The sequence below is a fragment of the Myxocyprinus asiaticus genome, chromosome 44, assembly GCF_019703515.2.
Source record: "Myxocyprinus asiaticus isolate MX2 ecotype Aquarium Trade chromosome 44, UBuf_Myxa_2, whole genome shotgun sequence".
Taxonomy (NCBI): Eukaryota; Metazoa; Chordata; class Actinopteri; order Cypriniformes; family Catostomidae; genus Myxocyprinus; species Myxocyprinus asiaticus.
Window position 1 is genome coordinate 173,796 of NC_059387.1, and position 17,620 is coordinate 191,415.

The window sequence follows — 17,620 nt, forward strand, 5'->3', positions numbered from 1 at the left end:
CCGCGCTGGCCTCAAACCCGTGGGTAAAAGGACCAAGGCGGGAGCCTCTGGGGTTGCTCGCTTTTTACGAAGGCGAGCCGCGACCGCAACGTTGCCATGGACATATTCTCGCAATGAGAACATGACCATCCACGAACGCTGTCTCCGAGTGAGCAGTGCCCAGACATGAAAGACAGTGATCGTGACCGTTAGAAGGCGAGAGATAACGAGCACAACCAGGAATAACACACAATCGGAAAAGCGTCTTTAAAAAGACGTTCCATGTGTGCGCTCTTTTAGAGAAATATATACTCTTTTAGAGGGGAAAAATGCTCTTTCAGAAAATATACTCTCTAGTTTTTCTGCCCAAGCGCCCAGGGGCATTCTCTGCAGTGCACCAGTGCAGAGGAGGGAGAAGCCGCTGAAATGCGCCGTCAGATCCAGCAGAGGTGAATGAACAGAAAAGCTCCGAAGAGAAAATCTGAATGAGTGGTTGCATACCAGCTCCTTTTATACCCGTATGTCTGGGGGAGTGGCATGCAAATACCACTCGCCAATTTTCATTGGCCTTTTATCAAAGACCAGAGGTGTCTCGGCTCCCAAGAGTGACCCCTAGTGTCACTACATCGACACCAATGTCGAGTGAGTGACAGATAGGGAACAGTCTGCATGTGTGACACCCTCGGCCAAACTCAAGTTGTTTGGAGTGTGCTAGTGTGGCACTGGCTTTACCAGCACAGGTGTCTCGTGCATAGAAATTTGTGTGGGTTTCATCAAGAGTATGCATACACACAAATGAAGAAGCTGCATATGCACAAAATGTTTCTGATTTATAAAACCTTACATCTGCCAGATCTAGTGCGCATTTTATTTCCTTTTAAAGCGGTACGTAACCGGCAAAGTTGAAACAATACTTTTGCTTATTGACAGCTGAGTAGGCGCATTTCGCTGCTGTTTGAATACATTTGAAATGGATGACGTTTAAACTGGAGAACATGCAAACTCCACACAGAATAGCCCAGTTGAGCTGTGACTTGAACCCTGGACCTTCTTGCTGTGAGGCGACTATGCTACCTACTGAGCCACTGGCAACAGTACTTAAAAAGTTGATATCCAGTTTTCACAGACCCGCTGAACACAGCAAGGTATGTTTATACTGCTTTCAATTTGCGGTGCTGTGTCCAGGTGCGCAAGAGAAGTCAAGCTTTTTGTTGCTGTGCGGGGCGTGCTGAACTCGTTGGAATGAAATCTAATCCTATTTATCTACACAGTCATTTGTAATAAAGGCTTTTATGAAACAACATAATATAATATCATGAAAAAGACGTCCTTTGGAGTCGAACTTAGTTACACGCAGTTACGGATGTACATACGCATTCTGATAAATAAATCCAGATGATCGAAGAAAGTTATATTCAGCAAATAATCCTTTGAGTTCTGTGTAAATTAAGCACCATTTGAATATAAATGTGATCTTTGTCCATGTAAATTAGATTTTGTGATGATTGTTTAAAAAATAGATTGCATTGCCCCACTTCCAATAAATATTTTATAGTTTATTGCCATTATTACAGGTAAAACTCAATGTGGGAATCCAGACAACTTTATTTACTGACTAAAACCGCAGGTCTGTATGAATACTGCCGGTCTTGCACCCCACAGACGCAATATAAAATTTTGGTTTACCTGAGGGAGAAATTGCTAGTCTCTGCATGTGAAATTATTAACAGTGTTTACTGAATGTATGAATTAATTAATTAATCACCACACACCAGCTATCAGTGGAGAGGAGAGAGTAGATTGATACAGCCAATTCAAGGATGGGGATTATTAGGAGGCCATGATTGAGAAGGGCCAATGATGGGACTTTGGCCAGGTAAGAGGTTATACCCCTTCTAAAGAGAAGTGCCCTGGGATTTTTAATGACAACAGAGAGTCAGGACCTCTGTCTCTTCCAAAGTAATGTCCAGATGCTTAAGGGCATTTTACATGGTACGTGGCAAGCGACAAGCTTTTGCTTTCTGCAGTATGTAGCACAAGTGCAACAATGTCTGTAACTGCTGCAGCTCAACGTAAGGGCAAAAAAACAATTACTGTGAATATTGTATTCTGTTTTGCATGCATAGTTAAAAAAAAAACATTAAACAAATGAAATGGCTTTTATATCTCTTTAAATAGTAACCATGTGTATAGCTCATCTTCAGTAAACAAGATTGGTGGGCAGACATTGTTTATGAAAAGATAAAATATTTCCATGGCCTGTTTTCCCATATTTTAGTTCTAAACTAAAAGGGTTAGATCATGTTGAACTAGTTAAAGAAAAAAGCAGGTATTTTTCCAGGCACACCTGGAGAAGCCAGGTGTTTGCACAATTGTTTTATTGTTGTTATTCAATAGTGAGATGCATCAAAACTTAGGCTAGTGAATGCATGTTAGCCAAACGTGACTTCACCTCGACAACTTATACAATCTTTATAAAAAAAAAAAAAAAAACAGATTTCTTGATTAATCGTCAGAATAATCGTTATGTTACTTGATTACCAAAATAATCAACAGTGACAGCCCTACTTAAAATTAATTACTTTAAAAGTCACTAATTGTTATCTGATTACTAGAATTTAAAATGTAATGTGTTATACTACTTTTTGACTCAAAAATTAATTATAATAAATTTTTTAGTAATCAGATTATACCCCAAAACTGGTGGTGATGTGTGTTTTCGACCACAGTTTAGCACGTCTGAATTGACCCTTTGCTAAGCCCCACCTTAAAAGTGTTTCTGACCAATCCTGTCTTAGCAACTGTTGCCTGGCTGCCATTACTCTGCCAAGCAGTTGCTATTTTCCAATGAGAGCCTATGGGAGTGGTGTATGTTTGAGTAGTTTTAAGCGGGATTTTATCAAAATGGTCCAAAATGATGTTGCCTGGTCACTTGTAATAGTGACACGAGGTACCCAGAGAGTATACATGCAGTGTTTGTCTTTCTTTAAAAAAATAAAAAAATAAAAATAAAACAAAATAAATAAATGTCAAGAAGAGCATACTATGAATTAAACTATGTCAGTCCTCTTTCCCAAATGAGCATGAATAACATCAGCGAGGACATTCTCCATGCTCCAAGGTAAATGAAAGCTAATTACTGAATGTTAATTAATTTATGTATTAATTCATGTAATAGTAAAAGCTATAGTAAATAGTTCACAGCATCAAAATTAGTGTGTTATGAGATGTTATGTTCACTTACATTAATGTTATCGTGTGTAATTGCTATTAAATGACGCTTTTCTCTTTTCAAGTGACTGTGATTATTGTTTTTCTTTATTCTGATTCAGTCTCCGCAGTTTTCAATTAAATTAATGTGTAATTTTAATGAATTCAAAATATTTACAAAAAAACGTCAGATAACTATGCCTCACAAAGTCACTCTTCATTCCAGCCCACTTAAGAATATTATTCAATCCGATTATGAGAATATTTTGCCCAAAAAAATTAAAAAATCTGTTCACAGCAATCTCCAGTTCATTCCTATGGGGATTTCTGCAGAGCTTGTCAGAGCAAGTGACAGTAACCAATGGGGGCGGAGCTTAGCGAAGGGTCAATTAGATTGAAGTGGACAAAAGTGGTCAAAATGTTTTGGAGCCTGTTTACACCTGTCTTTTTTTATATTTCTTTGTGATGAACATTTTTTTTATTCATATATTAAACAAAGAAAAGCAAAACATATACAAACAGAATCAATACTTGACCCCCAACAATACCCCAGTGGTCACGCATGATTATAGACACAAAAAAAACAAAACAAAAAATATATATATATAATAATCACACACATTAACCACTACACCTTTGGACAAACAAGTCCAAATTCCCCAGTCTTGTAGATGACCCTTCTCCAAAAGCCAACACCCTCCCCATCTCCAAGCACCACTCCTGAAATGGGGGCTGACTTCCATCCCCTTAAAACTATTTGTTTGGCAATCATGATGCTGGTTAGGACCCAATTTTTTATGTGCTTATTCTCTATATTGATGACCGCCCCATCACCTAAAATACAGAGTGTGCGGCAAAATGAAATTTGATTGCCCAATACATCACATCTTCTGATTGGCATTGCCAACAGGTGGGTGTGTCTTTAAGACCAAGCCTATACAATCTAGAGGGGGTCTAATCGAATTGATGTAAAATCTTGAATTGCATAAGGTGCACCCTTGCATCTCTAGATGCAGACTTGATGTTTTTTTAAATCCTAGCCATGCTCTCTCCTCCAATACCAAGTTTAAATCTTTCTTCCTTAATCTTTTGATAGAAGTTAAAGCTCCATCCCCCAGACTCTGAATTAGCAGGGAGTAATACACTGATGCCTCATGACCTTTTCCAAAATCAGAAATCACCACTCCCAGAGTGTCTGCCGCTTTAGGGGGGGTGTATGCTACTCCCAAAAATAGTACAGAGCAGGTGGCGCAGCTGTAAATACCTAAGATCTGGGAATCCCAAAATGTTGAACCAAATTTTGAAAAGATCCCAAAACTCCACTCTCATATAGGTCACTGTGTGTAGCAACCACCATCACAATCCACTCTGACCAGCAGAAAGGGTACTTATTAATACATAATTTTGGGTTCAGCCATATACTTGAGGTATCATTTAAATAAAATGTCCGAATTAAACAGTCTGGACACTTTTGTCCATACCGAGTGCAAATGCGGGATAATGGGATGTAACTTAACCTCTCCGATTAATTTGATAGGCTCTGCAATGGCGAAATAGGGGCAAGAACTTCCTGTTCAATACAAAACCAGAGAGGGGCTCTCTCAGGTGGAAGCTACCAATGAGCCAAATGTCTGAGACCGAATGCATAATAATAAAACAAACTCTTGGGTAGGCCTAGCACACCTTTGTCAATCGGCCTATGCAACTTACTGAAATATAATCAAAAAGTATATCGAATCTCACCGGTTTATGACAATAATAGTGTTCGAACTAGCAAAGTGCGCAGAGCTCGCCGTTCACATGTCCAAACCTCGCATAGCATCACTGGACTCTTGTCTTTTTTAATATTAACATTTTATTGATTTAAAAAAAAAAAAAACAGGATTGAAGAAACAGAACATACACACACAGAATCAAATTATAACAAATTATATGTGCCTCCCCATGAACCCCCACACACTACAAACATTTAGTGGTCAAACACAAAATGAAAGTATACACCCATGCAAATACGAAAAAATTTAATAAAAATTTAAACAGACAAGAGGAAACACTTTATATATATATATATATATATATATATATATATATATATATATATATATATAATAATACGTTTAAAACTACAAATCTCCCTCCACTGCCCCTCCCTGATAACCTCTTAAAAAAGGCTAAATAGTTGCCCCATTATTTTATTAAATAATTCCATATTACCTAGCCTTCTATATTACATTCCTTCAAATGCTGCTACCCTGCCCATCTCTGTATGCCACTCTTGAAACGAGGGCACTTCACCAACTTCCATCCCTTAAGAATAATTTGTCTGCTGATCAAAACACTGGCCAGGACCCAATTCTTTATGTATTTATCCCCTATATTAATGACTGCCCCATCGCCTAAAATACAGAGTCTGGCACAAAATGAAATCTGAGTGCCCAATATGTCACACATAAAACTCTGGACCCTCAACCAAGTAATCACCACTCTCAGAGTATCTGCCGCTTCAGGGGGGTGTATGCTACTCCCAAAAATAGTACAGAGCAGGTGGCGCAGCTGTAAATACCAAAAATGTGAGATCTGGGAATCCCAAAATGCAGAACCATATTTTCAAAGGATCTCAACACTCCACTCTCATATAGGTCACCGAGCGTATTAACCTCCCTCACAATCCACTCTGTCCAGCAGAAAGGGAACTTATTAATACATAATTTTGGGTTCAGCCATATGCTCGAAACAACATTTAAATAAATGTCTGAATTAAACACTCTGGACACTTTTGTCCATACTGAGTGCAAATGTGAAATAACGAGATGTAACTTCTCCGGTTAGTTTGATAGAAAGTCTTTGCAATGGAAAAATATAGGGAGAGATTGTAGTAGGTAGTTGAATTTTGGAATACAATTCATTTTAATAACATTAACCTTCCCAATCATAGATAAATGTAATGAAGCCCACCTGCCCACATCGCTCGAAAACCTTTTCATTAAAGGGTCAAAATTAACTCTTAACTAAATCACACAAATTTGCTGGGAATAAAATACCCAAATACTTAATGCCCTGTTTGGGCCACTGGAAGGTGCCCTGCTGAAAAGCTGTTACAGGGCAATACGCTGTCAGAGACAAAGCTTCGGATTTAGACCAATTAACCCTGTATCCGGAGAATTTAGAAAAGGAATTTATAATTCTGTGGAGGCAAGGCATAGATCTAGTAGGGTCAGAGATGAATAATAAAATATCATACATATCAATATCAATACCAAGTTTAAATCTCTCTCCCATAATCACTTGAGAGAAGTTGAAGCTCCATTCCCCAGACCCTAAATTAACAGGGAGTAGTACACTGATGCTTCATGACCTTTTCCAAAAGCAGTAATCGGTATCTGCCCTTTTAGGGGGCTGTATGCTACTCCCAAAAATAGTACAGAGCAGGTGGCACAGCTTTAAATACCTGAAGAACTGAGATCTAGGAATCCTGAAATGTTGGACCCAATTTTCAAATGATCTCAACCCACCACTCTCATATAGGTCACCAAGCGTATTAACGCCCCTCACAATCCACTCCGACCAGCAGAAAGAGGACTCGCCAATATGCAACTTAGGGTTTAGCCATATGCTCGAGGCAACATTTAAATAAATGTCTGAATTAAACGCTCTGGACACTTTTGTCCATAGTGCGTGTAGATGCGAGATAACGGGGTGCGACTTATCTTCTCCAATTAGTTTACTAGAAAGGCTTTGTAATAGTAAAATAGGGGCAAGAAATTTCTGTTCAATTCCAAAACAGGAAGGGGCTCTCTCAGGTGGAAGTGACCAATGAGCCAAATGTCTGAGACCGAATGCATAATAATAAAACAAAATCTTGGGTAGGCCTAGCCCACCTTTGTCAACCGGCCTATGTAACGTATTGAAATGTAACCTGGGACGCTTTCCATTCCAAATGAAGCATTATTAATATCAATGACTGAGGTAAATATTTAACCACCAGCAGATTTCACTGAGGGAATGGTAGAAAAAGACTATCTCTGCTTTATATATATCTAGCCAAAAGCTTCCCTGCTTTGTCCCCCAACTCAAAGTATGACTGTCTTGCCCTGAATAACCAAAACTCCACTTTCCACGACAAAATAGTATTATATCTGTATTTCAAACAGGTCAAGTCTCTGAGGCCATCAGATGACATTTGGCACTTCAGCTCTGCCTCTGCACTTTTAATATTCCCTTCCAACTCCACGAGTTCTCGTGCTTTGGATTGTCTGGTGAATGAGGCATACTGTATGATCCGACCCCTAAGAACCACCTTAAGAGCCTCCCAAGCCATGCACACAGTAGATACTGAGGATCAGTTGGTCTCCATATAAACATAGATTTCAGTCTTTAACATTTGTTGGAAATCAGGATTTTGCAGAAGGGATACATTAAAGCGCCAACTGTATGATTTCTTTTTCTCCATATGTGGCAACATCTCTAAACTCACCAGGGCGTGATCTGAGACTACGATGTTTCCAATTGAGCAATCAATGACAGAAGAAATGAGGGACTTAGATTTAAATATAAAAAAATCTATTCTAGAATAAATCTTATGGACTGATGAAAAAAATGTAAAGTCCCTACCAGATGGGTTCAAAAGTCACCAGATATCTGCAAGACCAAGATTTTTACACATCCTGTGAAGCGTCAATGTTGCTCTGGGGGGCTTACACACTTTTGCTTCACTATGATCAATATTAGCCAAAAAAAACTGGCAGGGCAGAGGGTGGGGCCGGGTCGTGATTCCGCACACCCGGCCCCTAATTAGGCCGATGAAGCCCGAGAGGGATAAAGGTGACCTGAGACGGCAGTGCAACAGAGAGAGTGTTACGGGCAGCTGCCCGACACCTGTGTGTGTGTCTGTTGGTTCAAATCTTGATTAAATGATTATTTATATCATCAAGCCGGTTTTCAACCTTTGCCCCAGAATTTCTGCTAAAACAATAATGATTCTCTCTAATTTATCTTTAATCTGTTTGAGAGATTTCAATTATAGATGCTTACTTATCAATGTAATGACTCCCCAGCTCTTACTTGAGGCACCACTCCATATCTTTCCAAACTTTTCAGCTTCCTGTGTAGAAAGGTGCGTTTCTTGAGAAACACTATATCATATTTTTTACGCTTAAGAAGAGAAATAACCTTCCTTCCAAGCTTGGAACATGAGATGAATAGCCTGAGGGAAAAAACTGTTCATGTGCCTGATGGTTCTGGTGCTCAGAGCTGTGACGCGTCGGCCAGAAGGCAACAGTTCAAAAAGGTAATGAGCAGGGTGAGTGGGGTCCAGAGTGATTTTTCCAGCCTTTTTCCTCACTCTGGAAGTATACAGTTCTTGAAGGGAGGGCAGGGGGCAAACAATAATCCTCTCAGCAGTCCGAACTGTCCTTTTGTAGTCTTCTGATATCTTTCGTAGCTGAACCAAACCAGATAGTTATTGAAGTGCAGAGGACAGAGTAGAACTGTAGCAGCAACGCCTGTGGCAGGTTGAACTTCCTTAACTGGCGAAGGAAGTACAACCTCTGCTGGGCCTTTTTCACAATGGAGTCAATGTGGGTCTCCCACTTCAGGTCCTGTGAGATGGTAGTGCCTAGGAACCTGAATGACTCCACTGATGCCTCAGTGCTGTTTAGAATGGTGAGGGGGGTCAGTGTTTGGGTGTTCCTCCTAAAGTCCACAATCATCTCCACCGTTTTGAGCGTGTTCAGCTCCAGGTTGTTTTGACTGCACCAGACAGCCAGCTGTTCAACCTCCCTTCTATATGCAGACTCATCGTCATCTTGGATGAGGCTAATGACAGCGGTGTCATCTGCAAACTTCAGGAGTTTGACAGAGGGGTCATTGGCAATGCAGTCATTTGTGTACAGGGAGAAGAGTAGTGGGGAGAGCACACATCCCTGGGGGGCACCAGTGCTGATTGTACAGGTGCTGGAAGTGAATTTCCCCTATCTTACAAGCTGCTGCCTGTCCGTCAGAAAGCTGGTAATCCACTGACAGACAGATGTGGGAACAGAGAGTTGGTGTAGTTTAGTCTAGAGTATAGCTGGGATGATGGTGTTGAAAGCCGAACTGAAGTCCACAAAAAGGATCCTTGCGTATGTCCCTGGTCTGTCCAGATGTTGCAGAATATGATGCAATCCCATGTTGACTGCATCCTCCTCAGACCTGTTTGCTTGATAAGCAAATTGAAGGGGATCTAGAAAGGGTCCAGTGATGTACTTCAGGTGGGCCAACACCAGTCTCTCAAATGATTTCATGACCACAGATGTCAGGGCGACGGGTCTGTAGTCATTAGGTCCTGTGATTTTTGGTTTCTTTGGGACAGGAATGATGATTGAGCATTTGAAGCAGCATGGGACTTCACACTGCTCCAGTGATCTATTGAAGAACTGTGTGAAGGTGGGGGCCAGCTGGTTAGCACAGGATCTAAGACATGCAGGTGAAACACCATCTGGGCCCTGTGCTTTCCTTGCCTTTTGTTTTCAGACGACAAGGCACACCTCTTCTTCACAGATCTTAAGTGCAGGTTGAGTAGCAGGAGGGGGAGGAGGGGGGTTGCAGGAGGTGTTGGTGTTTGTGTGAAGTGAATGTCAGAGCGGTGTGGAGTGAGAGATTGGGCCTTTCAAATCTACAGTAGCACACATTCAAGTCGTCAGCCAGTTGTTGATCCCCTACAGTGTTGGGGTTTGGAGTCCTGTAGTTAGTAAGTTGTTTTAGGCCACTCCACACTGATGCAGGGTCGTTAGCTGAAACAAAAAATTTCAGCTTCTCAGAGTATCTTCTTTTAGCCACTCTGATTTTCTTATTCAGTGTGTTCCTTGCCTGATTGTACAAGACTTTATCCCCACCTCTGTAAGCATCCTCTTTGGCCTTACGAAGCTGCCTGATCTCTGCTGTAAACCATGGTTTGTCATTGTTGAAAGTTAAATAAGTCCTAGTAGGAATGCATATATCCTCACCGAAACTGATATATGATGTCACAGTATCTGTGAGCTCGTCCAATCAGTGCAGTCAAAGGAGGCTTGTAATTCCAGCTCTGCTTCATTGGTCCATCTTAGCAGATTTTAGTTTCTGTCTGTAGGTTGGAAGAAGATGAACCAGACAGTGATCAGATAGTCCCAAAGCTGCTCTAGGGATAGAGCAATATACATCCTTTATTGTTGTGTAGCAATGATCCAGTATATTTCTGTCTCTGGTTGGGCATGTAATGTGCTGTTTGTATTTGGGCAGTTCACGTTTGAGGTTTGCTTTGTTAAAATCCCCAAGAATAATATCTGAGTCCTGGGTATTGTTGTTCTGTGTCTGTGATTTGATTAGCCAGCTGTTGCAGCGTGGCACTCACGCACACGTTTGGCGGGATATAAACACTCACCAGAATAAATGAGGAAAGCTCCCGCAGCGAGTAGAAAGGCTACCAGTTAATAAAGAGCGCTTCCAAATTAGGACAGCACATCTTCTTTAACATTGTTACATTTGCACACCAACTTTCATTGATGCAAAAGCATCTACAAAATAATTATTCTACAAAATATACTCCAGCCGCTAGGCGGAACCAGCACAAAAAGTGCACGTAGATTCTTCAGACAGTAAATTAATGTTTAGTGAGCCGGTCCATTTGGCTGCAACATGAGTGCAAGCAAATGACTAAATCACTCCAATGTCTTTGCAAGAAATACTCCACAAAATAAACTCCAGCCGATAGGCGGCACCAACACAAAAAAAAAAGTGCGGGTTCCTCAAACTGTCAAGCGGATGTTCAGTGAGCCGGCCCACTCGGCTGCAACGTGAGTACCACAATATGACTTACTCCATTGACTTTATGAAGGACATCGCTTGCTGTGGGCATGTGAATGTTTTATGGCCATCCTTAGCATCTATTCTCAATTTGATTGGGAATATCAGTGCAAAAGCAACCTTCTGTTGATGTAAAAGTTTCTTGCATTATTTGAGTCGATCACGTGTCTCTCTTGTCGAGATTGCAAAGTCTGGGAACAAGAAAATGCTGTGGTTCTTCCATGAAAGCCTTCCTTTGCTCCTCACCTCACGTAACACAAGATTTCTATCGGATGATCTCAGAAATTTGGCCAGAATCAGCGGATCGCCGAGCCGAAACCCTGTGAGCTTGCTTGATTTCCAGCTTATGGCAAGCAGATTTGAAAAGAGCCTGTCCCGGAATTCCACCATATTCTATCCCTCTGCTCCCTCAGGGATTCCCAGAGCCAGAGGATTTTTAATTCTTTGACATACTGTCCTCCTAGAACAGTTATGGAACAGAGTGTATCGAATCACACCGGTTTATGTCATAAAAGATATTAAAACTAGCAAAGTGCGCAGAGCTCGCCTTTCATACGTCCGATCCGCATGACTCCCTGTTTACACCTGTCTTAAGTGTTTTCCCATTTCAACCGAATCACCCAAAACACATCTTAATACTAGGTGTAAGTGGGGCATTAGGTCAAATTTGAACACTTTCAAACAGCTTTGTAGTAGACAGTCTGTCCTAAACATCAGATTTGACAAACAAATCTGAATTATTAGCAGAGGGAACACAACCTTAAATTAATTGACTAGTCTGATTGTGATGTGGTTGTACTTTGCATGCAGTTAACTCTAGTGCATTTAACTTAAATGCAGTTTTTACCCCGTCAGGGCGCACAACATGATGGCCAGTGCAAGAACGCAGAAAGTTTTGTCCCAACAGCACCTGTTCTACTACAGGTGAGAAAGTGTGTATTGTGTAATCAGCTAAATGCATTTTTTATTATGCTCATGAATTTGCATTACAGATACAGGATTTTATTGTAGTTTAAATAAATGCTAAATCATTTTTTAAATTGTTGCAGTAGGTGACAATGTAATAACTGTTTGAGAGTGCATTAGGAGTCTGTTTTTCACTGTACTAATGAATTGATGTTTTTTCAGCATTACCCATTGTATAGAGAGAGCGATGCCATGTGTACAGGTGTAGACGCAGCCCCTCTGAATGAACGACATCAGCTGTTTCAGGAGCGATATGATGTAATTTCTCAGGATGCATCCAAAAAAGTAAGATAAGATGTTCAGTTAACATAAACATCAAGTGTGCCATGCCATTGTGTGTTTGAAAGTGTTGTTTAAAGTGCACCTATTATGGTTTTTAAACGTGCCTAATTTTGTTTTAAAGGTCTCATACAACATATTTACATGCATCCAAGGTCAAAAAACACTTTAATTTGCTCATTATTTAAATTGCAGCATTACCTTTTTTCCCAGTGTCAAAAACGACTCCTTCAATGATCCGTTCTAAAGGATTCATTCTAAACTCCTTTCAGAGAGCCTACCCTGCTCTGATTGGTTAGATGTCCCAGTCTGTTGTGATTGGTCTACCGTTTACAGCGCGTGTCAGAAAGGAAACGCCCACTACCATATCCGAGTTTCAGCTCCGTCTGAAAAAATTTCTGTTTTACCTTACCAATTTGAGCACGAGTCCGATAGTGATACATTGGAAGATCAACCCGAACCACCATCGCAAGCACGACGAGAACAGGACAATTCTCAGTGGTAAGTTTATATGTAGCTTGACAACAACGTGAGTTAGCCGGTTAGCAGAGGCTAACAGGCTAACAGCGTGTACTGGCTGTACATGTAAACAGACCAGAGGCGGGTTTTTTGTTACCAAATTACGTAGGTTAGTACAGGAAGTAAGTCTGGAATTACTAACGACTCGTTTCAGGTGTTCAGAATCAGTTCTTTCTTTTGGGTGTCAATAACTCCATATTTCGTGCACTTTGATTTTTGAAACTTTGCAGACTTTTTTACATTCACAAACAGCTATATAACACACTACATGAAAGGTAATATTTGAAAAACCATAATAGGTGCTCTTTAAGGCATTTGGTAGCAAGTAAACTAGATATTGTTCCTTACATTACCACTAGATGATACTCTATTTATTGACATGTTCTAACTTTATATGTAACATTGAACAGGGACTAAAAACGAAGCATTTTTTTATTTTGGTTCATTCTGAGCAAAAGCTGTATTTTTACGTTCCAGTTCAGAAGTTCTACAGCCTCTTATCCAGAAGGTTACTGGTAAGAACAGAATAAAAGAATGGTTAATAACGTTATTTTAAAAATGACAGTATGCTGCGTTAAGGGGTGGGTGACATACCAATTGCAGTGTTGCCAGATCTTGCAAGAGAAACAAGCAACCTGGTCTGGAAAAACAAGCCCAAAATTAGCCACTTGACTCACCAAAATAAATGAAAATAAGCAATAATGTTTTTTCCTGTGTGGTGGATTTATCGGCATAGAAATTATAAGGATACGGTTAATTAACAGTTAAGTATAATCTTTACTTTATTTTCTCCCCTTTTCTCCCCAATTTGGCATGCCCAGTTCCCAATTCCCTCTGCTTACTAGGTCCTCGTGGTGGCACGATTACTCACCTCAATCCGGGTGGCAGAGGACAAGTCTCAGTTGCCTCCGCTTCTGAGATAGTCAGCCTGCGCATCTTGTCACGTGGCTCACTGTGCATGACACCGCGGAGACATAGCATGTGGAGTCTCATGCTATTCTCCGCGATCCACGCACAACTTACCACGTGCCCCGTTGAGAGCGAGAACCACTAATTGCGACCACGAGGAGGTTACCCCATGTGACTCTACCCTCCCTAGCAACCATGCCAATTTGGTTGCTTAGGAGACCTGGCTGGAGTCACTCAGCACACCCTGGATTCGAACTCGCGACTCCAGGGGTGGTAGTCAGCGTCACTACTCTCTGAGCTTCCCAGTCCCCCAGTTAGGTATAATTTCGCTTCAGAACCCGGCAGCATCAAATCTGTATTAATGTATCATATTTAACAATAATTCAGTGAAGACTTGGAAATAACTGAGAAATGTACTTTTTACTTCTAATTATGTTTTCTTGTACCTGGATTTGCTATGCATGTACAGGTGCATCTCAATAAATTAGAATGTCGTGGAAAAGTTCATTTATTTCAGTAATTCAACTCAAATTGTGAAACTCGTGTATTAAATAAATTCAATGCACACAGACTGAAGTAGTTTAAGTCTTTGGTTCTTTTAATTGTGATGATTCTGGCTCACATTTAACAAAAACCCACCAATTCACTATCTCAAAAAATTAGAATACATCATAAGACCAATAAAAAAAAACATTTTTAGTGAATTGTTGGCCTTCTGGAAAGTATGTTCATTTACTGTATATGTACTCAATACTTGGTAGGGGCTCCTTTTACTTTAATTACTGCCTCAGTTCGGCGTGGCATGGAGGTGATCAGTTTGTGGCACTGCTGAGGTGGTATGGAAGCCCAGGTTTCTTTGACAGTGGCCTTCAGCTCATCTGCATTTTTTGGTCTCTTGTTTCTCATTTTCCTCTTGACAATACCCCATAGATTCTCTGTGGGGTTCAGGTCTGGTGAGTTTGCTGGCCAGTCAAGCACACCAACACCATGGTCATTTAACCAACTTTTGGTGCTTTTGGCAGTGTGGGCAGGTGCCAAATCCTGCTGGAAAATGAAATCAGCATCTTTCAGCAGAAGGAAGCCTGAAGTGCTCCAAAATTTCTTGGTAAACGGGTGCAGTGACTTTGGTTTTCAAAAAACACAATGGACCAACACCAGCAGATGACATTGCACCCCAAATCATCACAGACTGTGGAAACTTAACACTGGACTTCAAGCAACTTGGGCTATGAGCTTCTCCACCCTTCCTCCAGACTCTAGGACCTTGGTTTCCAAATGAAATACAAAACTTGCTCTCATCTGAAAAGAGGACTTTGGACCACTGGGCAACAGTCCAGTTCTTCTTCTCCTTAGCCCAGGTAAGACGCCTCTGACGTTGTCTGTGGTTCAGGAGTGGCTTAACAAGAGGAATACGACAACTGTAGCCAAATTCCTTGACATGTCTGTGTGTGGTGGCTCTTGATGCCTTGACCCCAGCCTCAGTCCATTCCTTGTGAAGTTCACCCAAATTCTTGAATCGATTTTGCTTGACAATCATAAGGCTGCGGTTCTCTCAGTTGGTTGTGCATCTTTTTCTTCCACACTTTTTCCTTCCACTCAACTTTCTGTTAACATGCTTGGATACAGCACTCTGTGAACAGCCAGCTTCTTTGGCAATGAATGTTTGTGGCTTACCCTCCTTGTGAAGGGTGTCAATGATTGTCTTCTGGACAACTGTCAGATCAGCAGTCTTCCCCATGATTGTGTAGCCTAGTGAACCAAACTGAGAGACCATTTTGAAGGCTCAGGAAACTTTGCAGGTGTTTTGAGTTGATTAGCTGATTGGCATGTCACCATATTCTAATTTTTTGAGATAGTGAATTGGTGGGTTTTTGTTAATTGTGAGCCAAAATCATCACAATTAAAAGAACCAAAGACTTAAACTACTTCAGTCTATGTGCATTGAATTTATTTAATACACAAGTTTCACAATCTGAGTTGAATTACTGAAATAAATGAACTTTTCCACGGCATTCTAATTTATTGAGATGCACCTGTATATGTAGTAATTATACATAGTTGTTAAAAAGGTCTTCATTCAGAGAATGCAACATCCACAACAGGCAATTAGGCAAAGAAATGTGTAATGCAGCAGTTTCCTTCAGGATCAAAACACATTTTATTTTTTTCGGGCCACATGAAGTGGTGTAGTTCCAAAAATGTACTGTGGTGAACCCTTTGTAAAATAAATTTGTGACAAGGTTTTAGTTAATGTTCTTTTTTTTTTTTTTTTTTTTTTTTTTTTGCAAATTAGTTGAAGATGCCATCTTTGAGTGTTCCATTTCCAAATAATTTTTTTGCTATTCCCGGGGGAACCTACCATTTCATTTGCCACGTGGCTAGGGATGTTCATAACTACATGCTAGTTATGAATGCAGCTGGAAATTCCTGGCCAGAAGCAAGAAAATGGTCCTTACTCCTACAATGCCTGGAAACAGAAGGACAGAGATTGTTTTATACATTGCAGAATACGGGAGAAAACCTTGCCGACACCAGTAAAGCTTTGGAAACTTACTTAAAGGAATGCTCCGGGTTCAATACAAGTAAAGCTCAATCTACAGCATTTGTGGCATGATGTTGATTACCACAAAAATGTATTTCTACTCGTCCCTCCTTTTCTTTAAAAAAAGCAAAAACTCTAGGTTACAGTGAGGCACTTACAATGGAAGTGAATGTGGCCAATGTTTGGAGGGTTTAAAAGCAGAAATGTGAAGCTAATAATTTTATAAAAGCACTTGCATTTATTCTTCTGTTAAAACTCATGTATTATTTGAGCTGCTAAGTTTAAATTGTCATTTTAGGGTTATGGGGTTTGTTGACATTACATCGTCATGGCAACGAAGCTGTAAAATTGACTATAACTTTACACAGAAAAGGTTAGTAAGCGATTTTGTCATACTAAAATAATGTTTACATGCATATCCTTTATGTCTTGTGGCTATACTTTTGAAATAGTGAGTATTTTAACCAAAAATTGGCCACTATTCATTTCCATTGTAAGTGCTTCACTTTGACCCAGATTTTTTTTTTTTAAAGGAGGGACGAGACATAATAATTTTTTGTGGTAATCAATATTATGTCACAAATGCTGTCAGTTGAGCTTAACTTGTATTGAACCTGGAATATTCCTTTTAAACCCCAAGACAATCACTGTTTGATAGCAAAATAATGTGTTCTCTTGTTTTTCATTTATCGTTATGATTTAAGTGATAGGGAAATATGTAATGTTCTTGCATTACTTCATGAATAGAGAGCACTCTATTCATTGACATGATCTAACTTGATATGTAACATTATTGAGAATGCTAGTCTAGATAGTGAATATGGCCTTAACCAGCTATTAGGTCACTGAGGTCAGGACCTCTGTAAATTTTGCATATTCAGAAATATATTTTAAAGCTATTAGCTGTTCATAACTTCTCCTTTGAGTGTCTGCATGTATAATAACATTTAAACAATTGGCTACTGAGAGTTGTGAGGGCACGGGTGCAGCCCCTCCCACCCTATACTTCACATCATCAGCATTGAAAGGGGTCATGACATACTCTTTTGGCCCCTATTCATTTATTAAGTGCCTCACTTTGACCCAGATTTTTGCTTTTTTTTTTATTTTTTATATATATATATATATAATTTTATTAGCTTCCCTGGGGTTCACTTATAATGTCAGTAAAGTTTTTTTTTTTTTGCACTAAAACTCATAATTTAATCATATATGATTTTGAGTCACGTAGCGCCATGCGGATGTGTGAGCGGCGAGCTCTGCGCACTTTGCTAGTTTTTAACTCTTTTTGTGTCTTAAACCGGTGAGATTCGATACATCCTGCTACATAACTGTTCTATGAAGTCAACGTGTCCAAGAATTCAAAATCCTCGGGCTCTGGAGACAGTAAAACACACT

General features: G+C 40.1%; 1 protein-coding gene across 2 annotated transcripts in view; it reads left to right on the forward strand.

The window, feature by feature from the left end:
* mppe1 (metallophosphoesterase 1) overlaps positions 1–17,620 on the forward strand; it is a 66,770-nt gene that overhangs the window by 21,515 nt on the left and 27,635 nt on the right. For both annotated transcript variants that reach the window (XM_051686585.1, XM_051686586.1), the window contains exons 6-7: positions 11,863–11,931; positions 12,136–12,258. In XM_051686585.1, coding sequence (XP_051542545.1) covers positions 11,863–11,931; positions 12,136–12,258 — 192 coding nt within the window. The remainder of the gene's footprint in view (positions 1–11,862; positions 11,932–12,135; positions 12,259–17,620) is intronic.